We start from the raw sequence: 26,925 nt of genomic DNA, 5'->3' as shown, positions 1-26,925 counted from the left end.
ACGCTAGTCGGAGTGTGGGTCACAGGGGCCCACTCGGCGCGACGTCGGCGACATGGCCTCGGAGCAGGACGTGCGGGCCGGGCTGCGGCGCGCGGGCCAGGAGCACCTCTTGCGCTTCTGCGCGGAGCTGGCTCCGGGGGCGCGCGCCGCGCTGCTGGCCGAGCTGGCGGAGCTGGAGCCCGAGGCGCTGCGCGAGCACTGCCAGCGCGCGGCCGCCGCCAGCGCGCGCGCCCCCGGCCCGCCGCCGGACCTGGGCACGCGCCTGCGGCCACTGCCGCCCGGGTGCGTGGGCAGCGCCATCCGGGGCGACCCGGCCGCCCGGCGGCGCTGGGAGGACGAAGGTAGCGGGGCGCCAGGCGGAAGTGGGCTAGCCCCAGCCCGGGCGGGGGACGCGGGCGCCGGGGGTGAGCGGGCTGAAGTTGGCTCGGCTGCATAACTTAGCGAAGACGCCTCTCCTCGGCCGCACGTGCGAATCGCGAGTGGGTGTGGCGCCCCAGGCCCGTTCCCCTGAGGACGGTGCGCATACAGCTAGGTGGCAGCCCCAGGGTCCATGAAGCCACCCTTCCCAGGCGCCTTACCCAAGGAAGTTCCCCTGGGAGCCCCGGTCGGAAGGCCCGGAAGGTCCCCAGGGATCGAGTTGGGCAGAGATCAGAGTTGCTAAGAAGCGGCCCGGGGGACGCACAGGTGCAGCTCCCAGAGGGCGCGGCGGCGGCGGGCCTCCTCTCAGGGCGCCCCTTTTGCCCAGGTTTCCGTCAGATAGCCCTGAACAAAGTGGCTGTCCTGCTGCTGGCGGGCGGCCAGGGCACGCGGCTGGGTGTGACCTACCCCAAGGGCATGTACCAAGTGGGGCTGCCCAGCCAGAAGACCCTGTACCAGCTGCAGGCTGAGCGGATCCGGCGGGTAGAGCAGCTGGCCGGCGAGCGCCACGGGACCCGATGCACTGTGCCCTGGTACACCTCCTCAGCCCACCTTATGGAGGGAGCGCCGACACCCCTCCCGCTCGCTGCCCCAGCCCACTGCCCCTGGAGCCCCAGTCCCACCCTAGGTCCCGCCCCACTCCCTTCAACCCCGCCACGCACAACGCCCCTGCCCCCCTCAGCCCTCACCCAGGTGCAAACCCCTGTGCTGCCCGAGCCCAAGTCCATCCCATGCACAGCCCCATATTCCCCCAAGTAAGCCTAGTCCCGCCCCCCCCCCCACAGTCCTGGAAGGAAACCCCTAACCCCTCCGCACACACCCAACCTGAGTCCAGACCCCAATGCCAATGTTCCCAGCAGGTCTGCCTGGCTCAGCCCCCACCTGTCCCACCAGGTATATCATGACCAGCGAGTTCACCCTGGCACCCACTGCCGAGTTCTTCAAGAAGCAGGGCTTCTTCCGCCTGGACCCCGCCAACGTGGTCATGTTTGAGCAGCGCATGCTGCCTGCGGTGGACTTCAGCGGCCAGGCCATCCTGGAGCGGAAGGACAAGGTGGCCATGGCACCAGGTACAGCCCTGCCCAGGGAAGGCTGTGTGGGCTCCGGGGTCAGGGACAGCTGTGGGGCTGTGTGGTTGGCAGGAGCTGCTGCCTGTGAGTTCTGCTGCTTCCCCTCACAGATGGCAATGGGGGCCTGTACCGTGCCCTGGAGGACCACCAGATCCTGCAGGACATGGCGCGCCGTGGCGTGGAGTTCGTGCACGTCTACTGCGTGGACAATATCCTGGTGCGCCTGGCCGATCCCCTCTTTGTGGGCTTCTGTGTGCTGCAGGGTGCTGACTGCGGTGCCAAGGTGAGCTGCGCCGCTGCCTGCGCCGCACCGCTGGGCTGGCCCCTGCCCGCTCCTAGAGCCCACCACTTATGCTGGCCGCAGGTGGTGGCAAAGGCGTACCCCGAGGAGCCCGTGGGCGTGGTATGTCAGGTGGATGGCGTGCCCCAGGTAGTGGAGTACAGCGAGCTCAGCCCGGAGACGGCGCAGCTGCGGGCGCCTGACGGGAGCCTGCTGTACAGCGCAGGCAACATTTGCAACCACTTTTTCACCAGAGACTTCCTGCACGCAGTCATCAGGTGGGCCTCGCGGCGGGAGGGGGGGATGGGGGGGTGGGGGCGGAGCCCAAGCCACCCCCCAGGGACAGGCTCCACCTAAGCCCTGGACTTCTGCAGGGCTCTGGGGGGTGGGGGGCGGTGAGGCCTACCCTGGCCTGCTCCAGCCCCTCCCCCTCCCCCTCCCCCAGGGAGTTTGAGCCCTCGCTGCAGCAGCACGTGGCCATCAAGAAGGTGCCCTTTGTGGATGACGCGGGCAATCTGGTGAAGCCACTGAAGCCCAATGGCATCAAGCTGGAGAAGTTCGTGTTCGACGTGTTCCCATTCGCCAAGTTAGTGCCGGGGGCCGCCTCTCTTCTCCTCCTCCCACTGGTGTGTGTGGGGGGGCATGGGGGGCATCGGGGGCAATTGAGGTCTTTGGGGACCCCTCCAGTCTCTCCATCTGCCCCTCACCCAGTGGTAGGGGATGTCTCCTCCTGGGTCCCCAGGACCTAGGCATCCAACTGAAGGTGGCGGGGGTGGGGTGTGGGCACTTCACTTAACGGTGAAGGCCTGACCAGCTGCAGGGTCTCGGCCCCGGGGCTGCTGAGGATGGTGTGGTGCTGCCCTGACCTCTCACAGACTGACCCCTCGGGCACTGTCCTCCCCAGGAACTTCGTTGCCTTTGAGGTGGGGCGAGAGGAGGAGTTCTCACCACTGAAGAACTCAGACTCAGCAGCCAGGGACAACCCGGTCACCACCCGGCGGGCCCTGCTCTCCCAGCACTACCTCTGGGCCCTGCGGGCTGGTGCCCGCTTCCTGGACACCCATGGGACCCTGCTCCCTGCAGAGCCAGAGTGAGTGTGGGATCTGCTGGGGAGGTGGAGCTCGGGACCCAGCCCAAGGCTTGCAGAGAGTCAGCAGACACCTGGGCAGGCAGAGGGGAGAGTGTCTCCTCCGAGACCCTGGCTGAGGGGGCTTTCTGGCTGGACTCAGGGACTGTCCTTGGGCTGGAGGGAAGCTGGTTCGAGTCTCCAGAGACTGGATGGAGAGACCAGGAGGAAGCTTCACAGATCTGTTGCCCCAGGCTGGCGAGGGTTGGGGGTTCTGGGGGGCAGCAGGCAAGAAGGACCTATGGTTGGAGCTGTGAAGGATGCTAAGCCCAGACCAGGGCTGGGGGGTTCTCCTGGGGGGGGGGTGGGGAAGAGCCTGTGGACTTACTCGTAGACCCTCAGCCCTGGGTATAGGTGGGAGGTCCTGAAGGGAGGGGTGGCCATGGACCTCCTGGTAGGTGCTGAGCCCTGGGCAGGGCTGGAGTGTAGGGTTCTGGGGGCAGGGAGGAGCCTGTCACTTGTTGGCATAGGTGCTAAATGAGTGACATGCACCTCCCCCTCCCAGGTTGTCTGGAAGCGAAGACCCTCCAGCCTGCTGTGAGATCTCCCCCCTGGTGTCCTATTCAGGCGAGGTGAGGACTGCCACCCCTCAGGGCTTTTCTGGGTCACAGTGGGTAGAGGGTGGTGAGCTGAAGTCCTACCTCAGTTTACCAGTAAATACAAGGGGTGTTAGGTGGCCTCCAATGCTCCGGTGGGGATATAGCTGGGGAGATGAGCTGGCCATGGGGCAGCCTGCTGGGGGAGCCCTGCTGGCTCCGGCCCTCAGGGAAGTCCAGGCTGACACTTGGCTAGGGACTGCAGCCGGCCCCCTTGACTCCATGTGGCTTTGGGCACATCCTCGGGATGGGGCTCTGTGGGGATGAGGGAGAGGGATGTGGTGACTGAGTGGTGGCTGCTTGCTTACAGGGCCTGGAGGAATATCTGCGGGACAGAGAAGTCAAGGCTCCCCTCATCCTGGATGAGGCCCTGGCCCAGGTGCTACGGCCCCAGGACTCCTGACTGGCACCTGCTGGGGACGTGGCTTCCCTTGGCAGGGGGGTGCGGGGAGGGGGCTTCCAAGCAGGCTCCAAGGGACTAAGCAAAGAACATCGTGCTTTCCCTGGAGGGGCAGCTCCTCGCTGTCGGTTCGGTGGACAGAGGGTGGCTCTAGGGTGCTCCTGCTGCCTGGGGGTGGGGACAAGGACTCAAAACCTTGACACTTGGGCTGAGGGCAGCAGCATGCTGGGTTCAGGGGTGACCAGCAGGACTGTCCCTCCCCGGTACTGCCTGTGGGGTCTGGAGAGCTAAGTTGAAGAGCTACCCCTTCCCTTGAGAGTCCTTGGTGTGCTCCCAGCTGGGCCGTGGCTTTCCCGTAGGTGCCTTGTGTGAGGGGGGCGTATTTGGTTGAAGTGCTTACTGGTCAGCTCCTGCCCACCCTGGTGCCCACCAAGCAGAACGGGACCAACACCCTTGCAGATACCAGGACCTCAAGAGTGGGACCCCACAGAGGAGCTGTTTGGCCCCTTCTAATACCCTGTTGCTGTGCTGGGGGAGCATGCCCCCTCCTCCAGCTCTGAAGACCCTGCCAGTCACCAAGGTGCTGATAGGTGGGGGTTGACCAGGCCAGACCCCTTCTTTCTGGCCACACTTGGTGCTCAAGCTATTCTCTGCCCTAGTGCTGGTGGCAGTGACCTTGCTTCCGGCTATGCCCCTCCCTGGTGACAAAAGGGCAGCCTCACCTCCATGGAGTACACAGCCCTCCTCCCTGCTACTTGATGCTAAGTCACCGCCCCCCTCCCAGACCCACCCCTTGCAGCTTTCCCAGGGCCCCTCTTCTCCCAAGGTGGGAGAAAGACCCAGGTGAGTCCTCCAGGTCAGTCTTGGCTGCCACTACTGACCCAAAGCTGGGAAGACAGTCCACGGAGGCCCTGAGCCTTCCCTTAGGCCTTAATGCCCTCTCAGCCTCACCGGCACCTGTCCCCAAAGCTGCTGCTCTCCGCAGTTGGAGCCAGCATTCCCCCTTGGCCACATCCTGGGGCATCAGCAGCTTTGAGGGAAGAAGGAAGGAAGTTTCCCATGGACTTTCTGTGGCTTCATGCCAGCTTCCTGGTGAACTCTTGGAACAACCTGGCTTTAACTTCTGTTCAAGCTCCTCCTGAAGTCACAGGGACAGTGCAGGCAGGTCCCGGGAACCAGCCCATGGCTGCCTCTTCCACAACGGTGGTGCCACGCAAGCCAGCAACCCAACAGCCAGGTGGTCATCCCAGTCGCTGTCACGTGCCTATGGAAAGCGACACACTTGTCCCATCAACAATGGTGGCTCACAGCCAACCCTCTCACCAGCCCCCCATCCCTAACCCCTGCCACACACAGTAGCATTGGTCAGTTTTAAAACAGAGAAATGCACAAAATACATCTTAATAAAGAATGCTGTACTTGGGGCATGCCCTGGTGAGCAGTGCTTGGCTGGAGGAGGGGGTGGATGGCACCAGGGCTGGCAGGGCCCACCAGGGTGATGTGTGTGCTCCAAAGTGTTGAAGGTGCTCTGGGCCCCCTCGGCCCCTGGCTGGGGTCCCCGCTCCTTTCCAGCTCTCTCAGGGCATAGAAAACCTGCTAGGTCCGTAACCCCCAGGACGGCCTCTCTAGCGGTGGGCTCAGGGACCTCTGTTGAGTTTGGTGTCCCTGTCTCCTCATGACAGGAGCCCTGGTGGCATAGTGGTCACATGTTGGGCTGCTAAACCCAAAGTCAGCAGTTTGAAACCTACAGCCACGACACCCTTGAAAAACAAGGCTTTCTACGCTCATAAAACATCCAGTCTTGGAAGCTCACAGGGGGCAGCTCTTCCCTGCCTTAGACGGTCTCTAAGTCAGTTTCCTCCAGGGCAGGCAGTTTGGGTTCGTTCCTTCAGAGGACAAGGCAGGGCCAGGATGCCAGAGCTGTGCTTGGAAAGCACTGTGCTAGAAGGGAAAGTGGGAGTGGGGTGCGGAAGGCGGGGACCCCAGGGTGAGATACAGATGAGCCACTGGGCAGGATGCCACAACCATGCTGATGGGAAGGTGTAATGCGTGATAGGGCTGCAGAGAAGGGGCATGGGCTTGGTGTCGGGTGCTAGCCCTGTAGGAATACCTTCTCTGACTTCAGAGGACCCAGCTGCTCAGTGGTGCAGGGGAAGCAATCTAGAGAGCAGGGCTAGCAGTCACTGTGAGGTCCCTTCCCAAGGATAGCTTGGAAGCAGGGTCCATGGGGGTGCCAACTCACAGTACCCTGTAGGACAGGGTAGAACTCTCCCTGTGGGTTTCCTAGGCTGCCAATCTTTACAGGAATGGATAGCCTCATCTTTCTCCCACAGTGCAGGTGGTAGATTTGAACTGTGGGTGTTGTGAGTAGCAGCCCAATGTATAACTGCATCAAGCTTCCCATCACAGCCTGGAGTTCCTGCTTCTCAAAGCCGGAGGCAGGAGCACCTATGCTTTGCAAAAGGCCCTGCCCAGGGGCTAAAGCTGACTGGAGCTGGTCCTCCGAGGCTTCAAATGAACTCAGAAGAAATGGTCTGTGGGGTCACCCCAATTCCACGAACCCAGAAACTGGTGTGAGGAGCCGCACGGAGGTTTTGTCAAGGGCTGATGCTGACCCCAAAAGAGCGCTGGTTGCCTCGTGGTTACACGTTGGGCTCCTAACCGTGGGGTCAAGAGATGGAAAGCACCTGCCGCTCAGCTGAAGCAAGAGGCGCCTGTCACAGTTACAGGCGTGGAAACCCACAGGGACAGTTCTACCCTGTCCTATAGGGTCGCTGTGGGTCAGAGTAGATGCGAGGGCAGTGACGGTTTGGGAGAGCGTGCCCAGGGAAAGGCAGTCACAGGAGGATGTGTGGCTCACAGGTGGTGGGTCATGCTCTCTCCGCACCCACCCCTCTTCCTGTCCGCCCGGAGGCCACGCGACTTCAGGGCCCGGTCGGAGGCCTGGTAGCCTGATGACCTCCGGGCCTGCTGGGCGAACATCGGTCCACTCTCACGCGCCACGGCCCTGCGCCATCCACGCGTCCGGGAAGCTAGACGCCGAGCACCGGGGCTTCCCGACGAGATGGCTCTGTGCCCAGGCACGCTCCCCTGCCTGGCGTCAACATCTCCCCAGGTGTGGGTCATTCTTCAGTGCAGACACGATCCAGCCGGACTCTAGGGCCTCCGGAGACGCGTGGGCAAGGAGCCCAGGATCCCCCGCGTGGGAAGAGCTTCGACCCAGAACTTGCCCCTGAACGGAAACCAGGCCGGCCCTGTTGCTATGGTCACGGCTGCGCGCTGGAGAGCTCTGCGCACGCGCGGTGTGGAGGCGTTGTGGCCTAAGCTGTGCACGCCCCGTGGATAGAAGCTGACTGCGCCGGAGCAAACCCCCGTGGGCGCAGGCGCACTCGCGTGCTCTCTTAGGCGCAGGCGCAGTGAGGAGTAACGCCCCCAGGTGAGGCGGAAGAGCGGGCGCGCGCGCAGGCGCAATGGCATGTGACCTTCCTGCGCAGGCGCTCCCGGGCACGACGCTATGGGAGGACTGTTGACGGAGGTGCAATGGCTGCCTGCGGGTGTCCGAGCAGCGGGGCTCTCACTTCCCCTCCGAGCCGGGCTTCCTGACGCCGCTAGTGGGCGGGGCACCCCGCGCCGTGGCCGCCACCATGTATCCGCCGCCACTGCCGCCGCCGCCTCATCGGGACTTCGTCTCGGTGACGCTGAGCCTGGGCGAGAGTTACGACAACAGCAAGGGCTGGCGCCGGCGCTCGTGCTGGAGGGTGAGGGGCGGGCGGGCGCGGGCCAGGCGGGGCCCCCCGCGAACCCACCCTCTGGGCGTCCCTGCGGGGCCCGCGGTCCGGTCGGCTCCCCTCGGCAGCGTTTTCTCCTCCTTAGAGATGGAAGCAGCTGTCGCGGCTGCAGCGGAGCGTCGTCCTCCTCCTCCTCGCCTTCCTGTTCGTGTGCGCGCTCCTGTCCTTCATGAACGCCGGCGAGCGCTGGACAGGTGGGCAGCCTGGGACCCGGGCCTGCCGTCCGGCCGCCGCTGACAAGTGGTCACCCAAGCGCAGTATGCCCGCTTTCCTCCCCGCTCGCCGAGCCTGCAGGTGGTGGGGCAGTGGACGCAGAGCAGGAGCTGCTAGCCGCGAGTTCAAACCCCAATCGCTCTGCGGGAAATGAGGTTTCATTTACCTTAAGCATTCCTGCTGTCCTCCGCCACCCGAGTCTCCGGGCAGGAGCTAGGGTGCACAATCTAGAGATTAGCTTCCCGATCTTAGTCGCCTTCCCGCCCCCTTTCGAGGAGAAAGGACAAAAAAGACTCAGCCCGCTATGCCACCCTCCTGCGAGAAACTTTTACTGTAGTCCGTCATCCAGGCCCGAGTGTAGGTGATCCTTGCTGTGCCCCCAGGGGGCAGTGTCTGCCGGCTTTGGGAAGCTCTGGTCTGCGTAATGACCAAACCGCTGTGGCCGCCTGGCCTGGCGGGAGGGGCTGCAGTGGCGACTTGTACGGAGGGTGCCCCACTTGCCCAAACCTGTTGCCTCTGTGTAACCATATTGTGCGTATGGCGGGGAGACTGCCAAGGGGAAGTGTTTGGTGGTGCACACCATGGGTCGGACAGAAGCCGTCAAGCGCTTCAGAAAGTGCCTGATTCCTGGTGGCTGCTTTTCTGTTCCCTCAAGTGACCCCTGGTGCCCACCGTGCCCTCCTGTAGCGAGGCAGGCCTTCCCAGAGGTTCTTCCATGAAGAACATGCCAGTCTAGGTCCTGGGTCCTGGTGGAGCTGCTGACAAAACATGTCTTCCCATGTAGCTCTGAGTGAGCGGTCAGAGAAGCAGCGGGTACTGGCTGCTCTCCCTGGACTGAAGCCCGTTCGCCCACCTGCCATGCCGGCCCCTCAGACTGCCCGAGCTGGCCCCGACTTCCTGGCGGCACCCCCTCAGGTACTTCAAGAGCTGGACCACACAGGTGGTGCTGGGGGGTTGGTGGTGGCTGCTCACCACTGGATTGGCAGTTCAAACCCTGCAGCCTCTCCTCCGGAGATGGGAGGGCGAGGGTGGGCGTGGGGGGAGGGGGAGTGGTTTTGTCTGCAGTGTGGAAGGTGGCACTGGCAGTGGCGTGTGGAGATTTTTTGGCACATCCTCACCGGTGCGATGCTGGGGACAGAACCCTCTGGGAGAGGCATGCTTCTTGTCCATCATTGTTCTTTGAACACCTGTGGGTGCTTGCTCTGTAGGGGTGAACCAAACTGATCCTGCCCCTTCTTACAAACTGGTGGAGAGGCAGGTGACACCCCAGCCACAAACAATGTCTGCTTGGTGATGCCCCATAAGTCGTGGCCAGAGGCAGAGTAGCTGGGCAGAGGCTTGAGAGGACAGACCGTACCCCGCTCTCTGGAGGCTGTCTCCCCGCTGGCTTGGCTGAGAGGCAGGAGCTTCCCTAGGCCCAGCTCTCAAGTGGCCTCTCAGCTCTGAGGCCCTGGGTGACAGTGGTCCCGGGTAGGGTGCTAGGCAGAGGCGAGGCTGCATGTCAAGTAGGGGAAGTGCCCCTTGCTCGGGTGAGTCTTGTTGGGATGTGGGGGAGGGGGCCCAGTGCTGGTGGTGCTCTGCTGTGTGTCTGCTCAGTTGTAGGAGGAGGGGTGGTGTACAGTCCAGAGGTCTGGACAAGATGGGCCAGGAGAGGGTGACCACCTGGCCTGGGGGGCCATACTGCACCTGTGAGTGCCTGTGGCTACTGTGGGCGGGGAGGGTCCCTTGGTGGCAGTTTCATGAACCTGCAGGTGGGTCCTGGGCGGTGATCTGAGAAGCAGGGGCCAGAGGGCCTGTGTGAGCAGTGCTAACCTCTCCAGCCTCGAAGGCTTCACAAGCACACTCAGAGCCTATTGGGCGCTGAGCCCGGCGACCTGCTGTGGGTCCTCTGGGCCCAGAGCCCTCCTCCCTGGCATGCAGCACCTCCAGTTGGGAGGGCGTGGGGGCAGGTTCAACCCAGGTGCGCACAGAGATGAAGGAAAGGAGAAGAGCTGAGCACGTGGCAGGTGTGGCAGCCAGCCACCTGGACCCATGGGGAGACTGTCACTGTTCACTGGGCAGCATCAGCATTTCTTAGACAACTTTTTTCCCATCAGCACAACCTGCGAAACGGTGTGACTCTCCCAGGTGTGACTCTCCCAGGTCGACTAGGCAGGGAGTTATTTAATGTGGCCCTTGTCGTCCATGGTCTGTGACTCCCAAAAAAGGGTTGGGTGGGACTATGCAAATAAGTTGTTTGCATAGTCCACCAAGGGGATAGGACAGCTGATTAACCATGTGCATAAGATGTATGAACTTTGACCAGGGGACTGCTTGGTTTTGCAGTCTGTTCCTCTGAAAGGGAGCCACCGTTGGAAGCAGAGGGAGACTTTATCACCAACACGAAGAGGTGGGAGCAAAGTGTTTTTTCAGGACCTGAGGCCCCTTGCCGAGAACCTGCTAGGCTTGGGCCACAAGCAGCAGTGGGAACTGGGTGTGTGCCAAGGATTCCCAGGCTCCGGAGGCCAGTGCTTACTGGGAGAGCTTGAGGGGCAAAGTCCTTGTAGCACTCGCCCCAGACCCACGGGGAGGCCAGGCTCTCACAAGACTGTGTCCAGAGAGACGAGTCCTGTATCGTTTGATCCCCAGCTGTAGCCTGTTCTTCGCCCCTGCCTGCTCTGCTCCCACCACTTCCTGGCCGTGTCCCCCACTCCCAGGGCCCTGTGGCAATTGGTTGTGAACATGGTGCCCCAAGATAGATGCTGCATCTGCGGTTCCTCGCTGTGCGCTGCAGTGTCCCTCTAGGTCCCTGGGAAGCTTCTGGCTTTTGAGTAATATCTGTGCCGGCTTTGAGGCACACCAGCGGCAGCCTGAGCCCCACCTTGCTGCCCCGTACCTTCAGAGCAGCCTCCACCAGCGGGTGGTGAGCAGACATGGCTCTCCCCTGGGGGTGGGAGAGGTCTAAATCTGGCTGCGAGGTGCTTTCCGTCTCCTTGGGAGCTCCTGGCCACATCTTCTCCAGCCCTCATCAGCTCGTTGGCCCCTGTTAGGGGGGAATTGTCCCCCATATGTGTTGTCAGCTCCGCCTCTAGCTGTGACCAGAACCTGCTTGGCAGCGGCCATAACAAAGCAGGACCAGGTGTGAGCGATCTTGTGGGAGAAAGAAATGAGACAAGTGTGTTCGAGACAACTCCCAGACCAGACTCACCCCTGAAGTGTATTAGGGAATGGCTCTCGGGGTGCAGGGGTCCCCAACACGTGAAGGGCCTCAGGAGCGATTTTGGAGAATATTAGAAGACAGAACAGCCTTATCAAAGTACTTTCCATTCCACTTGATACATTTGTCAAATCTGGGACTCCATTCTTGGAAACAGTCTTCAAGCTCATCTGTTTGGATGGCTGACAGCACCTCCCGCATTTTTTTCTTCACCACTTCTCCATCGTCAAATTGCTGTCCTTTCATGTCCCCCTTCATTTGAGGAAACAGAAGTCGCACGGAGCAAGTTCCAGGTGAGTAATAGGTCAGGTGGGGCAAGAGAAGCGTGCTGTTTTTTGCCAAAAACCGGTGCACTGAAATGGCTGGGTGAGCAGGTGCATTGCTGTGGTCGCAAAACCAATCCTGTCTCCCACAACCAGGCCTTTTGGGCTGCACACTGTTACGCAGTCTTTCAGAACCTCTAATAGAAAGCTTGATTAACAGTCTGACCTGGTGGAACAAACTCTAAGTGCACCATGAGTGGACATTTTCGTCCATTTGGGAAGTTGACAGACGTCCAGAGTAAGTTTTGTCATTAATCGACGTTTCACCTTTTTTGAAACTTTCACCCCGTGCTTTCCTTTAAGCTGTGTTCCACATCACAGCAGTTGCTTCGGCATTTTCCCCCAGCAGGAAGCAATTTCACAGCCACACACTGTTCTCTTAAATCGGCCATCACAAAAAAACGAGGTTCGAGAGAAACTGTTTTTACAATAAAATTCACTGTGGCCAGAGAGAACCTTCCCAGGCGATGCCACTGGGTGCACTGACCCAGACTGAGTTGCTCGATGCTCGCTTAATGGGAGAATTGGTACTACAAAAGCTGTTCCGCCTAGCATAATTCTGGTTTTTTGGGGGGGACCCCGGTATGTAATGGGGCTTACAAATCTTTCAAAAGGCATGCATGTCGTCTAGCTGACATAAGACATAGTCAGTCAGTAATGTCATAAGCAGGTAACATGATAAACCACAGCGAGGTGAGTCACCATCTTGACCGAGTGCTGGTTTAACTTGAAGCCCCTGAGCCCTCTGCCGAGGTTGCTGCATTTTACACTGGGCCGGGCTATAGAGCCTGGTTGCTCTTTATCTGCAGACAATTTTCAGGCATAGGAAACGAGACTTGGGGGTGATTCACCTTTTATGGTAGCTCCTTTATGGGGGTTACTCAGTCACGAGATTGTGTGTGAAAATTTGTTTATGTCACAACCTCAAGGGTCTTCCCTGACCGGAGTCATCTCTCCTGACCCGTGATGGTGGGCATCGAGATTGCAGCTGCATGATACCCTCATGCACTCCCCAAGCTCACCACACAGGGACAGAGCCTTTTGGGCTTTGTCAGGGCCTGACCCTCACCTTCTCAGAGATGAGCTGCAGGCTTGCTCACCTGCTGACCAATGCACATAGGCACCTGCGCTGCCAGGAAGCCACCTGCCAGAGGGTGCCCTGCGGCCTCTCTGCACGTCAGACATGGGCAGTGGGCTGGGCGGTCCACTTACACCACCCAGCCTTGATAGTAGTCTGTCACCCCATCCCTCTGCTGGTACTTGGTCCACACAGACACAGCTCCCTGCCTCCTGGGCCCGGGAGTGTCTTGGCACAGCAACTACAGGTCCAAGAGATGTGCTCTGACCCCCACTCTGGGTGGGAATGCCCTGTCTCTGCCCCCATGCAGCCTCTGGGATTGGTGCCCTTCAACCCAGGCTGGATGGTAAACTGACCAGCTCCTCCCTAGGATCCCATGCACCTGATTTGTATTGTTCAAAACTGCGCCCCTCTCATGGGCACCACTCTGCCAGCAAGCCCATGATGACTCTGCAGCTCTGTAGGATGGGGGCAGGCGTGCCCGGTGGGTTTCTGGACCACCTCATCTTTCTCCTACAGAGTAGCTGGTGGGGCCAAAGCCCTCTCTGCATGGTCATGTGTTTACCTGTTGGGCTGGTGGCTGGCTGGAGCTGTGGCCTGGCCAACACCACAGGAGTTCTGAGCCGTACTCTGCTGTGAGATGGCTTGTTTTGTCATGTTCATGAGGACGTTTACAGTTCCTCTGAGCTCCTCTCTTTTGAGAGAGAGGAGATGGAAACAAGCAGGCCAAGCAGGGTGGGGTAGGGGGGGGGAGATGCTGAGCCACGTGCACCGTCTAGAAGCAGAGGCTTGGAGGGCCTGTTCTAGGAGCTGCCTGTGTGGGAGGCCCCTGGTGGTGGTGTGTGGCAGCCGCAGTAGATAGAACTGAGAGGTGTGGGCACCGGGGAGTGGGGTCCTGCTGTCCCTGAGCCCTGGGTGTAGATGTGGTTTGGGAATGGGGATGATGGATGGGCCAGGATGGCGAGAGGCTATGTTGCAAACCAGCAAAAGCCTGGGTTTCCTGGAAGAGACAGCGGTGGAGTTACGGCATCCAAGGCAACCTTGGTGAGGGTGCCAGGAAGCCAGGGGAGCCACAGAAGGGCACGTGACTGAGATGTCACGTGGCTGTTGCATGTGCTGCTGGTGCACCTTCCAAGACAACGTTGAACGTGTGATTGGACAGTGGCAAGAGGGCGACCCGTTTTATGCAGTGGCAAAGAGCTTGTCTGAATTAGGTTGAACTGTTTGGTGGGAGGTAGAAAGTGGATGTGGTGGACCTGGTCATGTGGCTGCCATTTCTAAACACGATCCTAAGGGGCCACGTGGTCTCTCCTTGCAGCTCAGAGGAAAGGATGAGAGGAACAGAAGGTCCTGAGCAGGAGGTGTGCACGGGGAGGTGTGGGGATGAGGAGGGCCGCATGTCCTGGACGGTTCATCCCGCGTCTGGTGAAAGAGACTAAGCTACTGAGTGATGGGTTACACCGGCCACAGCAACAGAACCCCCGGCGTCGGCCAAAGGGGATAGAGCTCCAGAGGCAGGGTCACAGGAGGCTGGCTTTCTGGGCTCCCAAGGGTAGGGCTGGGTCCCCTTGGATCTCAGAGTTGGGCCTACATCCCTAGATTTCTGAGCATGGGAGCCTGACCAGCCTGGCTCCAGCACTTGAGACTGCCTGTCCAAGGGGCAGAGGTGCTGGGTCCCAGGGCAGGGAGCACTTTGCTCAGATGAAGAGGACTGGCAGATGACCCAGAAGGACTTGGGGGATGGGATAGGGTCACAGGGAGCCCAGGTGGTGGCATGGGTTAAGCTTTGGGTGGTTCAAACCCACCAGAGACTCCTTGGGAGAAAAAATAGGCTTTCCCCTTGGGGCGGCCTGCTCTGCGCTCAACGTGGTTGCGTGTGGTGAGTCAGGCACTTGGCATGCGGCCCAACATGAACTCTCAGAGTTTAAAGGTGGAGGTCTGGGTTTGCATCCCCAGTCTCTGTTGTAGACCTGATCTCTGCCCACGGTGATGGGCTGGCTCCGGTAGGGTCAGTGTCGGCTGCGTGTCCTGTTCAGAGTGAAGAAAACTCCCGACTCTGTGGCAGGCGGCCCACGGTGCCAGGGGTGGGTGGGGTGGGGTAGAGGTGTGCTCCACCCCAGTGAGCCTGTGACTGGATTGTATATAGGGCCCTCCTCGGAAGCACTTGCGACGGGGACCACCCAGCCTGCAGAGCAGGGCCACTGACACAGGCTGGAACGCCCAGCATCAGGATGGCGTGGTGGAGGAGAGGAGGCGGTCGAATGATGGCCACCGGGAGGAAAGCCCACCGAGGACCATCATCAGGTACCCTGTGGTGTGGGGGCGGGGCAGACATACAGATGAACCGCCCAGCCCCCTGCACTGGTCTCCCCTGGTGGCCAGCCCCTTGGGGAGCTCACAGCCTTCGGGAATACAAGGAGGTGGTCCCACTCTGCCCCCAGGCCTCTTCTGGGAGCAGGGCTGACACCAGGCATCAGCATAGCCTGGTGGCACTTGGGGGGTAGGTGGTGTTGGCCATTCAGCTGACTCTGATCTCTGTCCTGCCAAAGCTGGAGAGGAGCGATGATTGAGCCGGAGGAGGGGACAGAGCCCCTGTCCAGGAAAGCAGCTGGCCCCTCCCCACCGCCACCAGCCCCACAAGCCAGGACTCAGAAGCCAGCAGGTAGGACTGCTGCCACCTTATGGGTCTACCTAGTGCCTGCCTGGTCAGGGTGTGGGGCCAGAGTCTAGCAAGGCGGTGGGGCAGGGTCACTTTATCTGCTGCATGTCCTGGGTATTAATCCCACTTCCCTCGGGAACCTGGAAGAATACAGGGGCCCCAGCTGGTACTGGGGTCTCAGCTGGCACAGGAGGCAGCCTGCTGGGCTCGTGGAGTTGATATCTCTGCCTGGGCCACTGGGGGCTGTAGCCACTGAGCCTAGGCCATGAAGAGAGGACCACCTGGTCAGCGCCAGCCCCATCGTTGCCGTCCAGTGTCTCCGGCCCAGCCTACGTGGCGGCGGCCCCTCATGGGCTCTGCGACTTCTGCTCAGTCAGGACAGCCTGGCCCATTTCCCGGCGAGCCACTGCTGCGGTCTGGACATACAGCCGTGGTGGCCCGCCCTCCCCCACTCCAGGCACCCAGACGGGTGGTCGCTCCCTGGGGAATGGGCTGAAGCCCCTGCAGCCCGCAAGCCTCCATCCCTCCCTGCAGGCCCCTCGAACCCACGCCAGAAGGCCGTGGTGGATGCCTTCCGCCACGCGTGGAAGGGCTACTGCAAGTACGCATGGGGCCACGACGAGCTGAAGCCTCTGTCCAGGTCCTTCAGCGAGTGGTTCGGCCTGGGCCTCACCCTGGTCGACGCTCTGGACACCATGTGGATCATGGGCCTGACCAGAGGTACCTGTGCCCCAGCTGCGGGGGCGGGGAGGGCGTCCTGTGGGGAAGGGACGCAGAGTCTGGTGTGTGCCAGGCAAGTCTGTAAGCTCGGGTGGGGGCCGTGGGGCTGGCATCTGGTCCTGGACCCAGCCTCTCGGCTGTCATGTCTCGTACCGGTCACCCTGGCATCCCCCTTGCTGTCCAATCAGCTCAGATAGTGCAGAGCAGGGCTGCCGTGTCCCTTTCCAAGGTGGTGCGCCCTCTTGGCACGAGTGGTGGGTGGTGCACACCTCCTGCTTGGGGTTAGAGGCCGAGCGCTTTGCCCTGTGCCACCAGGGCTCCTTAAGCTGAGCCCGCTGTGGTCTCTAAGTCTATCCTTTGAGCACCTGCTTTTCGGCGTCCATGTTCCGAATCGACCAGGGCTACTTCTGTGGCCCTGGACTCACGGCCTCTGACGGTGGCAGTGAACTCTTAGTGCACGGGGCCTCCCCAGCTGCACTGGCTCCTGGGGTTGCACGTGTGGGAGAGCTTCTGGTTCCCTGCCCTTTGGAGGGAGACCCCACCTGGGAACTCTGCCAGAGTAGAGGCCTCACCCCCCAGGGAGACCCAGAGGGCACAGGTGAGGGCCTGCAGGAGCCGAGGTGGGCTGAGAGCAGGTGAGGGCCTGCAGGAGTCCAGGTGGGCTGAGAGCAGGTGAGGGCCTGCAGGAGTCTAGGTGGGCTGAGAGCAGGTGAGGGCCTGCAGGAGTAGGTGAGGGCCTGCAGGAGCTGAGGTGGGCTGAGAGCAGGTGAGGGCCTGCAGGAGCCAAGGTGGGCTGGGAGCAGGTGAGGGCCTGCAGGAGCAGGTGAGGGCCTGCAGGAGCAGGTGAGGGGCCTGCAGGAGCAGGTGAGGGCCTGCAGGAGCAGGTGAGGGCCTGCAGGAGCAGGTGAGGGCCTGCAGGAGCAGGTGAGGGCCTGCAGGAGCAGAGGCCTTACTCTGCAGGGAGCCCCTGAGGCCCTGGGAAGCCAGGCCGCCCCTGGGAAACTGTTGTGTGCCTAGAGTTTGAAGAAGCCAGGACGTGGGTGGCAGAGAAGCTGCAGTTCCACAAAGACGTGGACGTGAACCTGTTTGAGAGCACCATCCGCATCCTGGGCGGCCTGCTGAGCACCTACCACCTGACCGGGGACAGCCTCTTCCTGGAGAAAGCCGTGAGTGTGATGGGGGGCGGTGCCCACCTGTTCCCGTGTGTTCTCCACACCGCTGCCTCCTTACCCCTGAGTTTCTGTTCATGGTGTGCGTGTCTGACCCACAGACACAGCCCCAGTCTGGCGGCTCCATGAAATTTCTGCTGTTGTTGAGTTTGGGGGCAGTGTGGCCCGTGGGGATCTCATGGGGATGATGGACCAGGCCAGTCTGCCCTGACAGTGGTTCTCTGGCCTCTTTGTCCATCAGAAAGACTTTGGAAACCGGCTGCTGCCTGCCTTCAAGACCCCCTCCAAGATTCCCTTCTCAGATGTGAACCTGGGCACGGGCCACGCCCACCCTCCCCGCTGGACTGCGGACAGCACAGTGGCCGAGGTCACCAGCATCCAGCTGGAATTCCGAGAGCTTACCCGTCTCACTGGCGAGGAGAAGTTCCAGGTTAGGGCACCCCTTGTGGCTGGTGTGCAGAGCCCACCTCTGTGGGTCCCTTTGACCTGAAGGCCGTCACCACCTGGGTGTCCTGCTGGTGCCAGCTATCCCTGCAGCAGGCTTGTGGCAGCCCTGTTCCTTGCGCCAAAGGGATGGCACACTGGGTCCACAGTGACTGTCCCTGAGGCCCATCCCTCCTGCTCCTCCGGTGTCACCTGCCAGCCCACTGCCCTCTGGGCTGGGCTCTCCCTGGTAGCTTGCTTCAATTTGCATCTCCCTAATGGAGGCAACCCTGATACTAGGCTGCTCACCACAAGGTTGGCAGTTCAAACCGACCAGCTGTGCTCTGGGAGAAAGACGAGGCCAACTATTCCCAGAATGACTGGCATCCTCGGAAAACCTGCGCAGGGTCATGAGTGGGAGTGACCTCGGGGCAGTGAGGTTGGTGGCACCGAGGCTAAAGCGGCTCTTAACTACAAGTTGTGTGCTTTGAAGGCACCTCTGCTCCACGGAGGGGATTTTCCAGTCAGCCTCAGTTGAGATGGGAGCCCTGAGGACCCGGTGCCCCCCACCCCTGTCTGAGCTGGTCCTGTCTGTGAATCACGGGCTTTCCTTGTGGGCAGGAGTTGGAGGTGTGAGCTGAACATGGTCCCCGGCCTGCGGCAGCCTCCTCAGGAAACGCGGTTTCAGCCTCCTTTGTTGCTCTGAGAACATACACCGTTGAGCCGAGCCGAGGCCGGGCCGCACTTAGCACCCCGGGACAGTGCTCTCCTCCTCCTCCTGCAGACCAGCCTTCCCTGAGAGCGAGGGCCACCCCCTGGGCACTGGGCGGGTGTGGGGCTGCGTGCAGATACCTCCCCCACCCTGGCTGATGGTCTGCAGACCACAGGGTTTTCTTTTTTATTTAAATCATTTTATTGGGGGCTCGTACAACTCCTATCACAATCCATCCATCCATTGTGTGAAGCGCATTTGTACATTTGTTGCCATCTTCATTCTGAAAACATTTGCTTTGGACCTTGGTATCACCGCCTCATTTTCCCCCCTCCCTCCCCTCCACAGGGTTTTCCTTACCTGGGGAGGGGACGTGGGGACTCTGATGCAGCGCGTGTTGCTGCTTGCCCTCCGTGGCCTGAGCTTCACTGTCCTTGCAGACCTGGGCTTGGCCATGTTTGTTTATCTGCCTGCCCTGTGTACACTGCCCACCTCCGGTTGGAACCCAACTGGACGTCCACTCAGGGCCCTTCCCTCCCAACACCCCCGCCCAGAGTGAGGGCTTCCCGGGTGTGTTGTGGGAGCGTGGTGGCGGGCGGTGGGCGGGCAGGCTGCCCGAGATGCTGGCTGAGGACCTTGCCTGAGCAACCGGCTGCAAGATGCTTTCTTGCTTCTCCTCCCTCGCCTGAGTCAGCCTTGTCCGCCCTGAGACACTGCACTTGCGTTTCCTGCTTTGTCTCAGCCGCGCAGAGCCGTGCTTGGTCCCAGCATCCCGTTAAGCCCTCCGTAAGTGTGCCCCCGCCATCCTCAGTTTCCCCTCTCCCCTCCGCCCGACCCTGGCCTGGCGGTCAGCAGTCTCCTCTTTTGGTGTAAATGCCACGTTTGCTTCTTTATGTCTCGTGGTTGCTCATGACAACGTGGCACTAAGTGCTGCCACGGTAAGATGGGCAAGTTTGCCCGGCTTCCCATTCTGCCCTTGGGTCTGCATTGTTGTGCCTACCGTCCTGGGCACGTGGCAGAGACGGTATGGCTGTGCCTGCCCTGGGAGGCTTGTTTCTGGACACGCAGTGGTGTTCTGCTACTCTGACACACACAAGCCCGTGCTCGGGCTGGTTTGCGTGGGTCTCACCCACGTGCTGTGGCTGGCCCTCGTGCCTGGGTCCCTGCCGTTTCGCCATCTTTGTTCTTGTTCAGGGTGGCCCTGTTGGCACGGGTCCCCTCCACTGTACGTGTGAGCAGGGGCTTGTTGGGCTCCGGGTGATCGGCCGCAGGCGTGCTGCCGTCGTCTTTCTCCGAGTTTAGTCCCAGCCCCCTTGGTGCGCGCAGAGCCCTCCCCCTCGGCCTCCCCTCGCTCCGCGGCAGTTCATACTGGCACTTGGTGTGAGGTGTGCTCTAAGTGGCCCGTTGGACACAAGGGGCTTGTCCGAAGAGGCCACAGCCTTGGGCAGAGGATAGCCTTCTTAGTGCTGCTGCCTTGGTGGGGGGGGGGGGGGGGAGCAGGCCTTTGTCATGGACTCACTTCACAGGAGGCAGCGGCCCTGGGGGCACGCACCTGTGGGGTTACAGTGCCCTGGGCAGGGACACAGGTGTGCCTGTGCCACAGGCTCCAGGGAGGTAGCAATGTCTGGGCCTGAAGGGTCTGCGGGCATCTGTGTGGCTGGCGGGGCAGCTCTGAGCCCTGGTTCTGCTGTCCTCTCCCACCTGGGGTTGGGGTTGCGGACTGAATCCAGACCACAGCTGTGTCCCTTGGAAGCGGGGCCATCAGGAGCCCTGCCCTGTCCCCCTGCAGGAGGCTGTGGAGGAGGTGACGCGGCGGGTGCACACGCTGTCTGGAAAGAAGGACGGGCTGGTGCCCATGTTTATCAGCACGCATAGTGGGCACTTCACGCACCTCGGCATGTTCACGCTGGGGGCCCGCGCTGACAGCTACTACGAGTACCTGCTGAAGCAGTGGCTGCAGGGCGGGAAGAAGGAGATGCGGTGAGGCTCTGGCCCAACCCCCACCCCGCCCAGACCTGGCAGAGGGGCTGAGCTGACTGCTGGCATCCTCCCCCCTCCCCGCCCCTGGAGGGAGTGCCAGCCCCGCATGCCACAGGGACCTTAGTCACCGTCACTAACATGCCTGTCCCCGGAGGCTGCAGGACAGGTCGCAGTCTCCCTGTGGGGCTGCAATCAGTGCCGTGCAGGGGCCGTGCAGCCTGACTCCCCAGAACCGAAGCAGCAGGGGCTGAGGTGGGGGACAGGCCCTCAGGGCAGTTCTCACTGGAGACTCCACAGGGCCCCCTTCCTGCCAAGCCTCCCGCAGGGCCAGGGCGCCACGTGGTGGTGGTGGTGGTGGAGCCAGTCTCGGCATGTCTGAGGCGGAGCCCGTGCTCGTCCGCAGGCTCCGGGAGGACTACACGGAGGCCATCGAGGGCGTGAAGAGGCACCTGCTGAGGCGCTCAGAGCCCAGCAAGCTCACCTTCGTCGGGGAGCTCGCCCACGGCCGCTTCAGCGCCAAGATGGTGAGTGCAGCGGCCTTGGCTCCGAGGCTGGCCACTTGCCCTCCACGTTGCTACAGAGACAGGGCATGTAGAGGCTGGTGGAGGAGCTGGGCATCTGCTGCCGGACACAGGTGGTCCTTGTGGCCAGGCCTGGGCCTAAGGTGGTGCTGGGCTCCAACACTATCTCAGCTGCCCACCCTCGATGGCTGGCTCGACCAGCAGCGACCAGGGACCCTCTGTTTCCCAGGACCACCTGGTGTGCTTCCTGCCCGGCACCCTGGCCCTGGGCGCCCACCACGGGCTGCCAGCTGACCACATGGACCTGGCCAAGGGGCTGATGGAGACCTGCTACCAGATGAACCGCCAGATGCCGACAGGGCTGAGCCCCGAGATCGCCCACTTCAACGTGGTCCCCCAGGAGGGCCACCAGGACGTGGAGGTCAAGGTGAGTGCTGTGGGGCCCTGGGCCTGGCCTGCGGGCTGATGTCCTGGCTGAGCCCACCCTTCCTGCAGCCGGCAGACAGGCACAACCTGCTGCGGCCGGAGACAGTGGAGAGTCTGTTCTACCTGCATCGCTGCACTGGGGACACCAAGTACCAGGACTGGGGTTGGGAGATCCTGCAGAGCTTCAACGCCTACGCGAGGGTGAGGCTGCTTGTGGGCTGTCCGGGGAGGGGCGCCTGGGACACCAGAGCACCTTTACTGTAGGTGTAGGGGACACCTCGAGAGTGGCGGGAGTAGCCCGGATGGGAGAGTAAGTGCACAAAGGGGAGGGTAGCTTCTCCTGGGGTGCTCCTGCGGGTAGGGGGTGGAGGTGTGAACACACCCAAAGGGGACACTTAGGAGTGCAGTGGGTGCTCACAGGGTACTCACTGGGGACTGGCATTCACCAGGGGCTCAGGCAGGGGTGTGTCCACAGACCTGGTGACCCCCTGCCTCGACCCCGTGCAGGTCCCCACAGGGGGCTACTCCTCCATCAACAACGTCCAGGACCCCAAGAAGCCTGACCCACGGGACAAGATGGAGAGCTTCTTCCTGGGGGAGACGCTCAAGTACCTGTACCTGCTCTTCTCCGAGGACGCCGACCTGCTCAGCCTGGACACCTACGTCTTCAACACTGAGGCCCACCCCCTGCCCATCTGGACGTCCACCTAGGGCCTGGCCCCCAGGCACGAGCAGGGCACAGAAGCCAGGCACAGTCTGGGGCCCATGGAGGATCCCTGGGCAGATTGGCCACTGCTGGCCATCAGGCTCTGGGCAGACAGCCCAGAGGACACCAGCTGGACACATAGTAAGGCCCAGCACCAGCCTTAGTAGCTCTGGGCCTCCTGGTCAGGAGCCATCGGGACACACAGGAATAAATGCCACAGCTGTGGGACCCAGCTGGCCCGGCCCAGAGCTGCCACCTCTAGACCCCGTTAACCATGAGGGGTTCCAGCCCCCTCCCTCAGACCCCCCTAACAGAGGGGCTCGGGCCAGGCTGCTCTGCAGCCTGTTCAGAGTTGCTGAGTGCCCGGTCGGGCTGTCTCAGGATGGTGGCAGCTGTGCCCCAGGGGTACAGCGGGCTCAGGGTGGGCTCTGGCCTTTATACGTTGGACTCAGGGATTCCAGCCGTCCTGCAGGGGCTGGGGGGGCAGTGTGGGGACAAGTCCACCCTGCCTCCAGCTGCCTGGTGGAGTGGGCTCTTCAAATGGGGATAAAGTGGATTCCTGTTTGCCTGTGTATCCTGTTCCCCATGTGTTGTGTGGGTCCTTGTGGCAGGCAGGCAGGCAGCAGCACACCGCCCCCCACACATACACACGGCATCATGGGGGACCTCCATGGTGAGCCCAGCCCTGGTGGGACTTCTGCTCGGTACAGTGACACAGTGACCGCCATGTCCCCCGGCAGGCCTCATGCATGCATGGTGGGAGCTTGCCTCTGCCCACTGTGGACCCTTGCCCTCTTTGGGAGTCATGTGCGATCCTCCACCTTCCCCAAGCCCCCACCCCCAGCTGTGTACCGGCCAGAGCAGAGCAAGTAGCTGTGCCCCTCCCTGCCCAGGCAGTAGCAGGATTTGGAGGTGCCTCGCTCATGGGAGGGATACAGGTTCCCTGCTGGGAGGGGCAGCACAGTCTGCAGAGCCCCCACCCCACTTCCCCTAGCAGCTTCCTGTGCAGTTAGGGTGGAGGGTCCCCAAATCACAGCCAAGGAGTCACGTGTTCTGACTGGTTCACTCCCTTTACTTAGCCTGCTTCTCCCACCTTGCCTCACAGCTTGTGGGCCCCATGGGTGGGAGTGTATGTTGTGGAGGGAATTCAGACAGGGAGCCTGTGCCACCTTGGAGCCCCCAGGGGTGGCAGCTCCTTGGTACCCTGGCCAGGGCACCCTCTCCAGAGAAGAAAGGTGCTCTGCACCATACAGCCACTCAGTGTTCAGCCAGCCTCCCCGGGTCACAGTGGAGGGAGGGGCCTCAGGGAGACCCTCACAGGCCTGAGGGAGGTGTGGCTTGCTGCTGCTCCTGCTCCTGCTCTGCTGCAGCGCCTAGGCTCCCCAAGTGTGGCCTTAAGAACTGGACGGGGGCCGGCCCTCAGCCCTGGTCCGTGAGCGCTGCTCCCACCTGGCCGTCTTCACCCACTGATGGATGACTCTGGCTTCAAGCCTCCGAGCCTCCACGACAGACGGGGGGTCTGCTGGGTTGGACCCTCTGAGGAGTAGGCACCAGGAATTGGCAATGAGGACTTCTGTGAGTGGGCCAGGCAGGGCACCCCCCATACCCCAGGAGATCCCCCCAGCAGTGGGGGTGGGGCTGCACCTGAGATCAAGGTGGTGAGCTCCCCCCTGGATGGTGACAGCGATCACCGAGGCGCTCAGGTTGCTCCTTATCTGTCAGGAAAATGCAGCCCAGTGTGTGGGTGCAGCCAAAGCAGTGGCTTGAGTTCACAGCGGAGCCTTTGCCCATGGCCAAGGTCAGAAATCAGAACCAGAAGATGGTCAGTGCAGAACCAGGTGTAGCAGACAGAGCCTGGTTCACAGCTCGGAAAGGCCTGCCCAGGCCTCGTACTCACCCCACCCCCCGTCCAGGGGTCCAGGTCACCGTTGGAGAAGATGATGTTGCTGGCAGCTTTGAGGTCTGAAAGGGACAGAGCAGGACCCCAATACCTGTGAGCCACAAGGCGGAGAGGCCAAGGAGGCCCATCGCCCCTAAGGGAGGGGTGCTCTCCCGCCCCTGGCCGTGCCTGCTCCCCAGAAACTGGTCCGCAACCAGTCGGGCCTGGGTTCCACGCCCCACGTGTGTAGGCAGTACTGCTGGCGCAGTGACTCCGTGAAGGCCAGCTCCGGGAACATGTCGGTCACATTGTTGCTGCCGAAGGTCAGGTTGATCTCCGTGCAGGCCTGCAGGACACCCCACTGTAAGGCTGGGCAAGGCGGCCCAGTCCCCTTGCCCCCAACGTACCTGACAGTTCCAAACCTCTGAGTCGGGGTCCAGTACCCCCAGCTGGTCAGTCTGGGTGACCCTCCATATACCTGGTAGTCCCAGGCCTCTGAGTCGGGGCCCAGGCCGCAGCCGGTGGGGTCTGCACAGCTGCGGTACTGCCGGAAAATGTCATAGCAGGGAGTCGTGCCCGAAGCATTGTACACCAGTCCTGGAGGGACCCCATTCAGGGTGTCAGGAATGGGGGCCAGGTCTGCCAGGAAGCCAGTTCTGCCCTGGGGGACCCTAGAGACCCCCTTGGGTAGCACCCCTTCAGGCTGGGCCTGGCTGGGGTAACTTCTCCCCACTCAGTCATTTCTGATCCTCACCACCACCCTGTACTGGGCACCGGCCCCTGCAGTACCCTGACGTACCCACTAGCTTACTGAGCCCCGAGATCCGCCTGTTTTCAGTCAGCAGCCGTTCACAGCCAGCCTGTGGAGAGGGGGCTCCTGAAGGGGTCATGGTCTCAGGTATCCGGCCCTCCTGCCTCTTTGCCCCAAGGTGGGCCCTCACTTTGACAGGGTTGGCTGGCAAGGGGCCCAGGAAATCGGTGGGGTACGGGTAGTCCATCATTGCCAGCACAGTGAAGGCGTTGCGTGCAAACTCAAACAGCTGTACCAGGTCCTGGCTGGAGAGTGGCTGGCAGGTGCCGAACTCCTGGCTGACCGTGTCGTAGGCTGCAGGGAAGGGGCAAGGATGACAACTGGGAGGGGGCTACAGGAGGGGCAGCAGCAGGACAGATTGGGGCTGGGGGCTGCACACCTTTCTGCAGGAACAAGTCCTTGATCTGCCGGAACGCGTCCCGCACGGCCTGGGCACACTTGGGGCTCTGTCCCTCAAAGTCCTGGAGGATGGCAGCCTGCAGTGTCCTGTCCAGCCCTCTGTACCCACTACCCATCCCAGCCCCACTACCTCCCAACTTCTGCCCCAGCCCTTCTGCTGCCCAACCCTCCCATCCCTTCTGCTCCCCCACCCCAAGTCCTCTGTCCCCACCATCCCGCCTGTGCCCCCTCTGCCCCCCCCCCCACTTCACATACAGCAGTGACATCCTGGAAGAACCGGTAGGGGTCCCCAAGCCCTGCAACAGCCACCAAGGGCGCACTGGCTGCCAAGGCCCCTGCCACAAGGTGTGGGTACTTCATCCGCATGTAGGCGCTCAGCATGCCCCCATAACTAGGGGAGGAGCACAGGGTTATGAGGGCTGGCCCACCCTCCACAGCTCTGGGTACCACTCCACCCCACTCAGAGCTGGGGGACCAGTCCTGGCCCTTCCCTGTGCCCCGCTTTCTGTCTCCTCGGAGGCTCACCTGCTCCCTGCCCCACCACCCTCTGCAGGCCACTCTCCCACCACTGAGAGGGTTTCCTCACCAGTGTGGCTCGGACGTAGGTTCCACGGTACTCAGGGAAGGAGGGGGCTTCCCAGGAGGGGCTGAGCTAAGGCTGGGCAGTGCACTCCGAGGCCCAAAGCTGGAGGGGCTTCCAGGGGCAGAGGATGGGGAGAGGGGCTTCCGGGGCTGACTCCAGGGTGGTCCAGTTTGGACAGGGGCCCTGGGGTGGAGAGCTGGGCCAATGGTATCTGGCCCCAGGGGCCCTGATCCCCCGAGTAAGGCCCACCTGCCACCAAAGGCGATGGCGGGTGTGTACTGGACTCCAAGGCTGGCCCGCAGCGCCTGCAGCAGAACCGCGAAGTCAGCCAGCGCCTGCTCTATGGTCAGCAGCTCGGTGCGGCCTCGCCGCGTGGACTGCAGGCCGAAGGGCAGCGACTTCCCGTAGTACCGCTGCGGACGAACGACACGGGCAAGGTAGTGCCCCAGCGCCACCGGCCCGGGCCGCGCCCGCAGGCCCCGCGCGGCCCAAACTCACGTGCTCCGCGAAAACCATCAGAGCGCCCTCCTGGGCCGCCAGCTCCACGAGGAACCCCGAGTTGTTGGCAAAAGACCACACGTCGCCCTCGTTGCCGGTGTAGAAGAAGATGGGCCCCTCGCCCCTCGTCCAGAACTTGTCTGCGCAGGGACAGGCAGGTCGGCCTCGGGGTCTGCTTGTCTGAGCCCCCCACCCCGGTCTCCCCACCCCCGGCCGCGCGGCCTCCCACGGCGCCCCGGGTTCCCCGAGAACCCCGCGGGGCGGCGCTGACCAGACAGCAGGAAGCGTTGGCGGAAAGTCTGGTTCCCGAAGCGCTCGAAGTTGAAGTGGTCCAGCGGCTGCTCGAAGAAGTGCTCCCGGAAGCCGGGCTCCGCCAAGCTGCGGGCTGCCGGGGCACGGGGACGGGGGGAAGCTCCAGGCGCGAGCTCCCCGCCTCCGATCGCCCCCCGCCTGCGATCGCCCCCCGCCCAGGCCTGCCCCCTCCCTGCGATCGCCCCCCGCCCTGCGATCGCCCCCCGCCCAGGCCTGCCCCCTCCCTCCGATCGCCCCCCGCCCCGGCCTCGCCCCCGCCCTGCGATCGCCCCCCGCCCCGGCCTGCCCCCTCCCTGCGACCTCGGCCCCCGCCCCGGCCTCGCCCCCGCCCTGCGATCGCCCCCCGCCCCGGCCTGCCCCCTCCCTGCGATCGCCCCCCGCCCTGCGATCGCCCCCCGCCCAGGCCTGCCCCCTCCCTGCGACCTCGGCCCGCCGGGCCTCGCCCCCGCCCTGCGCTCGCCCCCTCCCCCGCCCCTCCCTCCCAGGCCTCGCCCGCCGAGCCCACCCGCGGCCCCGGAGTCGCGCAGCGCCAGCGCCAGCAGCAGCACCAGGGCGGCGGGCATGGTCGGCCAGCCCGCGGGTAGGCTCGGTTCCCGCCGCATATCTGACTGTGGCCTGACGGAGGCAAGTCACGCGGAAA

General features: G+C 62.5%; 3 protein-coding genes across 3 annotated transcripts; 2 read left to right on the top strand and 1 right to left on the bottom strand.

Annotated features, from left to right (window-relative positions):
* On the top strand, nt 1-5,314 carry UAP1L1 (UDP-N-acetylglucosamine pyrophosphorylase 1 like 1). Its single transcript, XM_075559763.1, has 9 exons — nt 1-341; nt 746-950; nt 1,312-1,487; nt 1,598-1,770; nt 1,852-2,045; nt 2,213-2,353; nt 2,672-2,857; nt 3,399-3,465; nt 3,800-5,314. Exons 1-9 carry the CDS (start codon nt 53-55, stop codon nt 3,890-3,892), a joined length of 1,524 nt encoding a protein of 507 aa, XP_075415878.1. The 5' UTR covers nt 1-52; the 3' UTR covers nt 3,893-5,314.
* A 2,100-nt stretch (nt 5,315-7,414) lies between these two features.
* On the top strand, nt 7,415-22,377 carry LOC142458832 (endoplasmic reticulum mannosyl-oligosaccharide 1,2-alpha-mannosidase-like). The gene is given in 16 exon segments (XM_075559762.1): nt 7,415-7,471; nt 7,474-7,647; nt 7,763-7,871; nt 8,675-8,805; nt 10,216-10,279; nt 11,357-11,379; nt 14,634-14,791; nt 15,037-15,149; nt 15,681-15,866; nt 16,884-17,032; nt 17,277-17,465; nt 19,960-20,150; nt 20,554-20,674; nt 20,901-21,098; nt 21,167-21,298; nt 21,605-22,377. Coding segments are annotated over 16 exon segments (2,184 nt in total). The 5' UTR covers nt 7,415-7,429; the 3' UTR covers nt 21,809-22,377.
* Nucleotides 22,378-22,854: 477 nt separating this feature from the next.
* On the bottom strand, nt 22,855-26,925 carry DPP7 (dipeptidyl peptidase 7). Its single transcript, XM_075559765.1, has 13 exons — nt 26,791-26,925; nt 26,245-26,358; nt 25,974-26,113; nt 25,725-25,888; nt 25,148-25,283; nt 24,873-24,954; nt 24,624-24,787; nt 24,482-24,542; nt 24,161-24,279; nt 23,872-24,028; nt 23,701-23,765; nt 23,448-23,518; nt 22,855-23,339 (listed from the first exon to the last, which is right to left on the bottom strand). Exons 1-13 carry the CDS (start codon nt 26,885-26,887, stop codon nt 23,198-23,200), a joined length of 1,512 nt encoding a protein of 503 aa, XP_075415880.1. The 5' UTR covers nt 26,888-26,925; the 3' UTR covers nt 22,855-23,197.

This window comes from Tenrec ecaudatus, chromosome 10, assembly GCF_050624435.1.
Source record: "Tenrec ecaudatus isolate mTenEca1 chromosome 10, mTenEca1.hap1, whole genome shotgun sequence".
Lineage (NCBI taxonomy): Eukaryota > Metazoa > Chordata > Mammalia > Afrosoricida > Tenrecidae > Tenrec > Tenrec ecaudatus.
Note: the sequence above shows the minus strand (reverse complement) of the source record. Positions and strands in the feature narration are given on the sequence as shown.